This window comes from Cryptomeria japonica, chromosome 7 (genome assembly GCF_030272615.1).
Source record: "Cryptomeria japonica chromosome 7, Sugi_1.0, whole genome shotgun sequence".
NCBI lineage: Eukaryota > Viridiplantae > Streptophyta > Pinopsida > Cupressales > Cupressaceae > Cryptomeria > Cryptomeria japonica.
Genome location: NC_081411.1, coordinates 300,834,860 through 300,844,631, shown reverse-complemented (window position 1 = coordinate 300,844,631; position 9,772 = coordinate 300,834,860). Strand labels below are relative to the sequence as shown.

The 9,772-nt window shown below is 33.6% G+C and overlaps 1 protein-coding gene across 1 annotated transcript; it reads right to left on the bottom strand.

Annotated features, from left to right (window-relative positions):
* Positions 1–201: 201 nt before the first annotated feature.
* Positions 202–1,556, bottom strand: LOC131036861 (uncharacterized). The gene is made up of 4 exons (XM_057968863.1): positions 1,305–1,556; positions 949–1,179; positions 647–715; positions 202–531 (listed from the first exon to the last, which is right to left on the bottom strand). Exons 1-4 carry the CDS (start codon positions 1,554–1,556, stop codon positions 202–204), a joined length of 882 nt encoding a protein of 293 aa, XP_057824846.1.
* Positions 1,557–9,772: the final 8,216 nt, after the last annotated feature.

The following is a 9,772-nucleotide window of genomic DNA, read 5'->3' as shown; positions in this document are numbered from 1 at the left end:
CAAAACTATTTTGTATCTAGTCTTCCAGTCCAGCAATTATTGATGCATATTGCTGGGAAATATCCATTTATCCAGAGATCCATTTGGTAGATGCTCGTATACAAGCATTCGATGGGCCTTTTCTGCACAAAAGCCCTTAAGTCTTACCAGATTAAGACGATCAATTTTTCCTAGAGTTTCCACTTCTGCCCGGAATTCCCTTTAGCCTTGTCCTGCTCCATCCAGGCGCTTCACTGCTATCTTTGAGCCGTCAGCCAAAACACCTTCATAAACTGAACCGAATCCTCTGCTTCCCAGCTTAACACTAAAATAATTAGTACCATTCTTTAATTCCTGGAATGTGTAACGCAGAGGTAAGCCTGCTGGCCAATTTCCGTGATCATCCTCATCTTCATCTTCATCCTTTTCTTTCTGCTGTCTGCCATTTTGAGACTTATTTATCCAAGCCCACAATAAGATTAACAGAGTTATTGCTCCGCCCACAGAAGCACAAATGATGACAACTAAGTACTTATTGTGCTTTCCCTTAGACTGGACTTTAATATAAGCAATGGAATTGTAAAACTCATCTACTGGACTGTTTGTTTTCATATAATAGATATTGGACTCTAGATAGCAATAACCACTCGAAAAATTGGCCGCATACCTGAAAAAGAAGCTTTGCACGAGCAATCTTCGAGGCAAAGTGTTTTACATGCATCTCTCGACACGAACCCTGGCGTGGAAGAACTTTCATAAAAATAAGTAAAAATCAAAACGTGCTCCAGTTCCATAAAGTGATGATCTTTGAGCCTACTTTTCTCTGAGCACACCAGAGGAACGCGCAGAGCACATCCTGAATTAGGTTTTGTGACATCGATCGGTTTAAAAGCATCGCCATCTCTTGGACAGCTGCACTGACTATTTATGCAAAGGCCATAATCTCCACATGGACTTGGATAATCGCACTCGACCACTCATTACATAAAGGACGGCAAGTAGTCGGGGCAAGTCCTTCCTGCTGTTTGGAGGACCGAGAAGACTCTTAAATGTCCATCTGAGTCTTATTTGAAGTAAAGGCTGCTTTTGGGTACTGATAAATATATTGGCCTTGATCGTCCTCCTTGAGAATAAATATGGATGGACTGGTTGTCGAGCTGGGCATAAGATAACTCTAAACCTGCAGGTGCCTGGGGATATCTGAAGTTCATTTTAGCGGGTGCAGAGACTGTAAACATAGCAAAGTTATCGTGAAGCAAGGTACAATAGAAACGACCTTGGCTTGTTTTCTTTGAAGAAATGTTTGCAATAAGCTTCTATCCCACCTTTAACTTCTGCCCTAGCAGAATGGTATCAGTTGGATAATCAAAAGATTGCCAGATGATTCCACCGGACGTCTTATAGAGAACCAGGTTCCCAGATTCGTGTGTCACCCTCCTTAGAAAAGCTTGGGTAAATGTATTTGTAGACCAGACGAGATTACCATCTGAATCTTCTAACACGAGTTCTCCCGTGGAGGTGAGTGTCAGGGTTGCATTTTCTTGCACCATCTGGTCTCTGTTTGAACTCCACACCATTTGCATATCAAAGAGGCAACTATCAGTGCCGTAGACAACAAAGAAAGTGACAAATAGGTAGTGTGTCATAAGTGATAGTCCAGGCAGACAATAACAATCTGGAATCTCTTTTAACAAAAGAAAAAAGAATGGAAAGAATGGCAATCTGAATATAATTTGTATTTCTGTAAAAACTGTTCATTCAAAATAAAATAAACAAGCAAATATAAAGAGGAGGCAAAAACAGCTGTAAATTGTTATACAAAATTGCCAGAACAGAAAAAACTAATAAAATAAACTAATCAAAAATTAATCTAAATAAAACTAAACCCCTGATGAGATATTAACATCCCCCCCTTAATTTGAAAGGGTTAAGCAGAGCATTTCTCTGAACTTCTCAAACTTTTCTCTGCCCAAAGCCTTGGTAAGAATATCTGCTGGTTGATCTGTAGTGGGGTAATATTTAAGGTATATGCTGTCATCTTTCACATGATGCCAAATCAAATGAAACTTTGTATGGATATGCTTGGTGCGATCATGAAATACTGGATTTTTAGCCATTTTGATAGCAGATTGATTGTCAATGAAGAGTGGAGTTGATGAAATCTATGGTGTCTGCAAGTCTTCAAGAATTCTTTGAAGCCATAAGATTTCCCAAGTTGTTTCAAAGGCGGCCATATATTCATCTTCGGAAGAAGAGGCGGCTGGAATAGATTGCTTCTTAGATCTCTAAGAGATGCCAACAGGTCCAAGATACATTAAATACTTGGATGTAGATTTTCCATCTGTGGAATCACCTGCATAATTGGAATCGAAATAGCCAACCAAATAAAATTGGTTTGTCTTGGAGTATTTGAGCCCATAGTGTTGAGTACCTTGCAAATAGAAAAGAATGTGTTTGGTAGCTAACCAATGAGTTTCTCTAGGTTGTTGCATAAACCTTGAAAGAACTCCAACAACCAAAGAAATATCCAGATGGGTAGTTGTAGCATTAATCAAACTACCAATAAGTTTCTTGTAGATAGTTGCATCAACCAATGCTGAAGGGTCATCTGAAGAGACCTTAAGATTTTGCTCCATAGGAGTACTAAGGGGCTTACAATTAGCCATGCCAAACTTATGCAAAAGTTCACCAATATATTTTTGTTGGGTGATAAAAATAAAATGAGGTGTTTGAGTTACCTCAATACCCAAATAGTAATGAAGATGGCCCAAATCAATCATATCAAAACCTTGCTTTAGTTGTTCTTTCACATTTTGAATATTATTCTCATCAGGACTAGTGATAAATAAATCATCCACATAAACAACAAGATAGACAATAATGTTATCAATTTTTTTAACAAAAAGTGTGGCATCATCAAATTCAAAATAGTGGAAATTCAACTTTAAGAGATACTTGGTATGTTTTTCATACTAGGATCGAGGAGCTTGTTTCAAACCATATAATGATTTGACAAGCTTGCATACCTAATGTTCTTTTCCATTGACTACATACCCATTTGGTTGAGTCATATAAACTGATTCTTTGAGATCACCATTTAAGAATGTTGTTTTAACATCCATTTGGTGAATTTTCCACCCATATTGAGCTGCAAGGGCCAACAAAGCATGAATGGTGGTCTATTTTGTTGTAGGTGCAAAGGTTTCATCATAATCTATGCCCTCCTTTTGAGCATAACCTTTGGCAACAATTTGGGCTTTGTGTTTGTCAAGTGTACCATCTGCTTTATATTTATTCCTGAAAATCCACTGGTAGCCAATAGGTTTACAACCAAGTGGAGCATCAAACGACTCCCATGTGCCATTTTTCAAAAGAGCATCATACTCATCTTGCATAGCTTTCCTCTATACTATAATATTTTTGGCTTCATTATAGGATGATGGTTCAGAGTCAATTATGAGATTGAGTTCACCAATGGTCTCCAAGTTATATGCACCATTGGTTTGAGCTTGGAGCCTTGCTTTGTTAGAGCTTCTTGTACCTATTTTACCTATTTCATTAGGTCTTAAATCTTTCAATGTTTGTTGGAATTTTTTTACCCACTTATGAGAAGATTTTGGTTGTACAAAAGATGTGACCATTTAATTACTAGATGTTGTATTAGTGGTTGATGGTTCGAAGAGTTCAAACTCATCATGATGGGTTTCTTCTTGGTCATTTATTTATGGAGCAACATGAATTAGACCACTTTGAGATATAGATTCTATATGTGGAATCTCACAAGAGTTTTCTATCCAAGGAGAAAAAATTGTAATTGTATCAACCTATTTGAATTTACATTTATCATTTTCAGCAATGTTGGAGGTTTCAACAAATACAACATCACATGTAATAAATAATTTTTTGTTGGCTTCATCATACAACCTATATTCTTTGGAAGATTCTGAATAACCAAGAAAAATACACTTAATACTATGATGTTGCAAATTACTTCTTTTGCCTTGGGAATTAAACCATAGCAAGTGGAACCAAAAATGCGAAGATGTCGAACAGAAGGAGGATATCCAAACCACACTTCATATGGAATAGATTGGTGTAATTCAGATGACGGAGATCTATTACAAAGATAAACTATAGTTCTTGTTGCTTCAACCCAAAAATGTAATTTGATTCCTTTAAAATATAACATTGCACGAACCATATTCATGATAGTTCTATTCATTCGTTCAACAACACCATTTTGTTGAGGAGTACTTGGAACAATAAGATGATGTTGGATCCCATTTTGACGTAGATAGTCATCAAAAACTAGAGAAGTAAATTCTCCACCATTATTTGTTTGAACAGTACCAATTTGAGATTGAGCGTGTTTTCAATCATAACACGAAACCTTTTAAAATTTTCAAAAGCTTCTAATTTTTGCTGCAAGAAATAAATCCAAGTCATGCAGCTCTAATCATCAATAAACAACATGAAATACTTAGATCCTCCCACAAAATTTACTGGTAAGGGCCCACATAAATCAGAATAAATAAGCTGCAATTTTCTTTGTGCTCTCCAAGTGGAGTGAGGAAAACAATTTCTATGTTGCTTGCCAAGAATACATGCTTCACATTTTTCAATTGTTTTAGGCAAAATAGGTAGGCCATCAACACCATTCTTTTGCAGGATATGAATGTTATCATAACCAACATGCCCAAGTCTTGCATTCCATAAAATAATAGAAGATAGACTACCTTCTTCAGTAAGATATGCAAATAATTTAGAAAAAGAAGTGCCATTTAGTTTTAATAATCTCTCATCCTCACATCTAGTGAGTACAACTTGATTATTTGATTGTTTTCTAACAACAACTTGCCCATCTTTTAACAGAATAGAGTAGCCTTGTTGTCAAATCAATACTAGTGATAACAAATTACGTTGCAATTGAGGAATAAATAATACATAATGAAGCACAAAGTCTAGAAGGTTAGGCAACTTAAATTGAATAGATCCTTTTCCAATAGGTTTGAGACTTGGTTTATCAACTAAATAAATTGGACCACATGCACTTTCTGAAATTACTCAAAGTAATTATGTCAGAATGTCATATGTTGTGTGGCTCCAGTATCTAAGATCCAAGAATCATACCATGAGGAATTAGATGCAAAGTCAAAAACAAAAAGCACATATTGATCACCATCACTATCACAAGCAAATTGGGTTGCTCCTGGAATTTTATTATCTGAATGTTTATCATCATTATAAACTTTTGTTTTATCTTTTTGCTTAAAAGTATTTTCTTTAAAACTTTCTATCTTATCCCATGGCAACTTGCACTCATGTGCTTCATGACTTCCTTTTCTACCACATGTTTTACAATATAAATGTTGCCTATCTTTTTTATTATCATTTTTCCTCCATTGACCTCTACCTTTGCCTCTATCATTATAACCTCCTCTTGAAGAGCTCTTATTTAGAGGTTTTTCTTGGTGAGCAAAACAAACATTTTCATTAGTATTATCTATTTTTCTTCCAAAAGCTTTTCCACGTTCAGCCAACTTTTCAACCAATAAATCAAAAGTAATGGTTTTCAATTGGTTACTTGCTTGAAGGGACTCTAGATAAGTATAATGTGTTGGAAGGAGTGCCTTAATAAAAGTAGTGAGATAAATATCAATTTTGCCACCAGTAGCATTAACATCTTGTTTTATGGCTCTAATTCTAGAAGCCAAACTCATAACATAACCATTTTTTAATTCAAAATTGAACAATTTTAATTGTAACTGAATGAATTTTAATTCTGAATGAGAATCAAATAAATTTTTTAACTTGTCAAGGGCTTCCCAAGCTAATTCGCATCCTTGTATATGATGATATACATCTCCATTAACTAAAGCTCTTATCAAAGTCAAGGCTTTTGAATTTTTATAATTCCAAATTTCTTTTTCTTTAACATCTATTGGTTTTGTAGGTTGGATATCTTCATCACATATTTTATAGCATAAATCATTAAAAATTAATGTATTTTCCACTTTTCTATGCCATTCCAACCAAATATCTTTTCTGGTTAATATTTCCCCAATCAATGAAATAATAGATTTTATTGTAAATTGAAAATAAATGTATATAGAATTTGCATAGTTTACAAATCTATAGGATTGGTCAAAATCTCATGCCAAACTTTACCAAATATAGCAAGATATAAAATTCTTGTAAAAATAAATAAATTGTTTTCACCTGAATCAATTTTTGTTTCCGTATTTTGATTTTGTAGAAAGTTGCAATCTTTAGATGCTTCACATAAAAATATACTCCAAACTCCAAAGCTCTGATACCACTGATAGCCCAGGAAGAAAATAACAATCTGGAATCTTTGTTAGTAGATAGAAAAAAGAATGGAAAGAATGGTAATCTGAATATTATTTGTATTCCCATAAAAATTGTTCATTGATAATAAAACAAACAAACAGATATAAAGATGAGGCAAAAATAGTTGTAAACTATAATACAAAACTATCGGAACAGAAAAAACTAATAAATAAAACTAAACCCCTAATGAGATATTAACAACAAGGACTGCCATAGCAGAAGAATCCACACCCAAACTACAGATTCATATCATTATATGAGATATTGCTGCTCAGAGGGACTGAGTATTGTTCTTCCATGATCTGCCTTCGTATGTAGTTTCGGATGGAATAGCAAGGCTCTCTTCATTTAGTGAGAATGATAGAAGGAAGAGTGTTAGAAGTAGAGAAATTAAATGAGGAGATGATGAGAAATAGTCCATCGTTATCATTTTTAAAAACAACAGTTATGTTTCACAGAAACAATAGAAAACTACATGTTCGAATGAAAGACAAGTGCAAATTAGAGAGATTTAATGGAAATGAATTGGGAAGGCAGGGATTGGGTTAAGCATTAACTCCAAAATAAAAAAAGCCAAATATTGAAATCAAAAGTCTCTGTGATTACCATAGATTATTGAAGTCAAAAGCCTCTGTGATTATCATAGACTAATAAAATTCTATTGCTTTACCAAGTCTTCGATGAGGTCTCCAATCAAACAAAATTTCTTTGATTTCACTGCACTAAAGCCAACTAATGAAGGATTTTTAACTCTACTCGATGTAGGATTAACACCTTGTTAGAGCGGAACATGCAATCAACAAAGAATAGGTACTTGGAATGAAAAATAAACATTCATGTTTGGTTGCCTATTAGGTATGAGGAGTCTTTGAGTCTACTTAGAAAAAAGTTTTATTTAATTTTTTTTTTAATAAATTAGTATATTTAATTATATTAAAAATACAGTCAAATGTGTATTTTAGATGTCATCCAGATAAATTTATATTAAATATATTTGTTTTTTATATTTAAATAATAATTTTATAAAGATGTATTTCAAGTACATAACTACTATATTAATATGAATTTTTTTTTAAATTAATTTGTTTATTCCAATGTAATTATTCATTGATTTAAAGTGTATTAGAAAAGTATTGAACAATGTCTCTATCTCGCTCACTTTTGTCGGGCTCTCCATTTTCAAAAACTAGTTTTCTATTCAATGGATATGTGTCCCCTATTTGTGATTTGGTTATTCATCTTACATTTAATGGGTTTTTGTCTATGGTTTCTCTATAAGTGTATGGTTTTAGATCACATGTTGGAGCCTCTCATGTTGGGTCTCTTGGCTTGGCAAAAAATCTTCTTGTTGTGCATGTTACATTAGCACAAACGCTTCTTCAAATCTCAAGGGTTGTGTTTGTGTCTTAATAGTTGATGGGATTGCCTCTCTTCTTCCTTCTCCTACAACTTATGTGGATTTGTAATCTCCTCATGGGTTGTTGGTTCTATTGTTGATGTGCTAGGCATGTTATATGTTGAGCCTCCTTGCTTAGTTCTTTTATAGATGTAGATAATTGTTCTTGGGACATGGCCCTTTTGTTAATATGGTGGTGAAGGGATCTATCATGGGAAAGTTTTTGAAAAACAACTACCTCTTCCCTACACTAATTTTTCCCTTGTGGTTTCTCTAGGTTACCAAGTGCTCAATTATGAGGTTTCGTTTCGAGCAATGGGTTGATTTATTCTCTCCTTAATCTACATCACTAGAGTTCAAGGAGTTGTTATACTTTGGTTAAATGTAAGAGATATATATAGCCTTCTATTAGAGGCTTTTTTGTAGTTTGTTTTGAATCTTCTAAAGATAGATAAATTGTGTTAAAATAATGATGATTAGGAGTGAGATTCGCATCCTCTTTTTATTTTTCCTTAATCACCTTCCTTTAGCTATTTGAAGGAGACCATTGAGATAATGCCTACTTAGGTGAGATTCCCTTATCCATTCATACAATTCCAGTGTATTTCTACCCATAAGGCCATTGGTAATTTTCCTAGTTGATTCGTAAGGTTTGACCTTTGTTCTAATAATTTTACCCAGACTTATTTTACTCATATCTTGGTGGAAGTTAATTTGTCAAAAGAATTACCTTGTGAGGTTGTACTATAGGTTAATGGTGGATCTTGATCTCAACTAGTGGATTATGAGATAATTGTTTTTTTATTTTAGGTATTATTTCACTACTAGGCACTTGGCCTCTATTCGCTTCTATTATTTTTAAAAGCTATATTCTTCAACTCTGTGGAAAAATAATCTTCTCAACCATCTTATATGGTGTATCCTATAGATTCTTTTGCTAATTTTGTCTAATTATTTTGAAGCTTGATTGATTGCACGTAAGAAGGAAGTTTGTCAATTGACAAACCCAATTTATTCCTTAGATTATGTAGTTTACTCATATAGGCAGTTTGAGGGGTCTTCTCTCACATCTTGTCTTAATTGTATAAATTAAGATCAGAAAACTTCATCGATAGTTGTACAAAGGAATAACAAAGGTCCTCCTAGGTTGGATTATATTTTGTTGTTAGGCACCTTGGCAGAAAGATAAATAGGTTTGGATAATGCATTAGTAAGGCTTGATATTTTTATTTTCCTTTGTTGTTTCCTATTTTCTTTTCTTTTTTTTTTTTTTTGGGGGGGGGGGGTGTTTATATTACACTAAGGTTTGGGCCTATTAGTAGAAAAAATGATAGACCATAAACATAGAGCAAGAAAACAAGCTATCACAAACCATGACATGAAGGTTGCAAATCTCTTGGCCAACTAGTCACCCCAAGAAGATTCATAGATTTTAAGCAACATGTGAAAATGAGGAAAATATAAGTATAGGATAAAATAGAATCCAAAAGAGAGAAGAAAGATAGTCAAGCCATAGAATAAGGAATATATTTTATTGTTAACATATAATATAGAATAATGACTCAATAATACAAGTTGATTCCATGCACATGAAAATTTAAAATATTGACCAAAATAAAAATGAACCCAACTACAAATAAAGTTCTTTAAAAAGAAATAAAAACCTAGATCAAATTTCACATATTCAAGGAACCTCATGACCCATAACATAACAGATAAAAAAATTGCAATCCTAACAATAAAAAATAACCATTGGCATTATAACTAAAAGTCTAAAACAACATGAATATAACAAAATCTGAGGAGTGGTCTTAACTAATGCCATACAAAGACAATATGTTGTGGTATATAGGTTTGAACAATGACATGCGATATTTCACTTTAGTATACGGACTAAGTCATGACACTACACTTAAAGACCTTCAAAGTAATATAATCAACCAACCTATAAGTTGCATACTTCAATCCATTATCAAATAGATCACAAGAGAATGAAAAGATCAAGCAACACATAAAGTTGACAAATTAATATAAACATATTACATA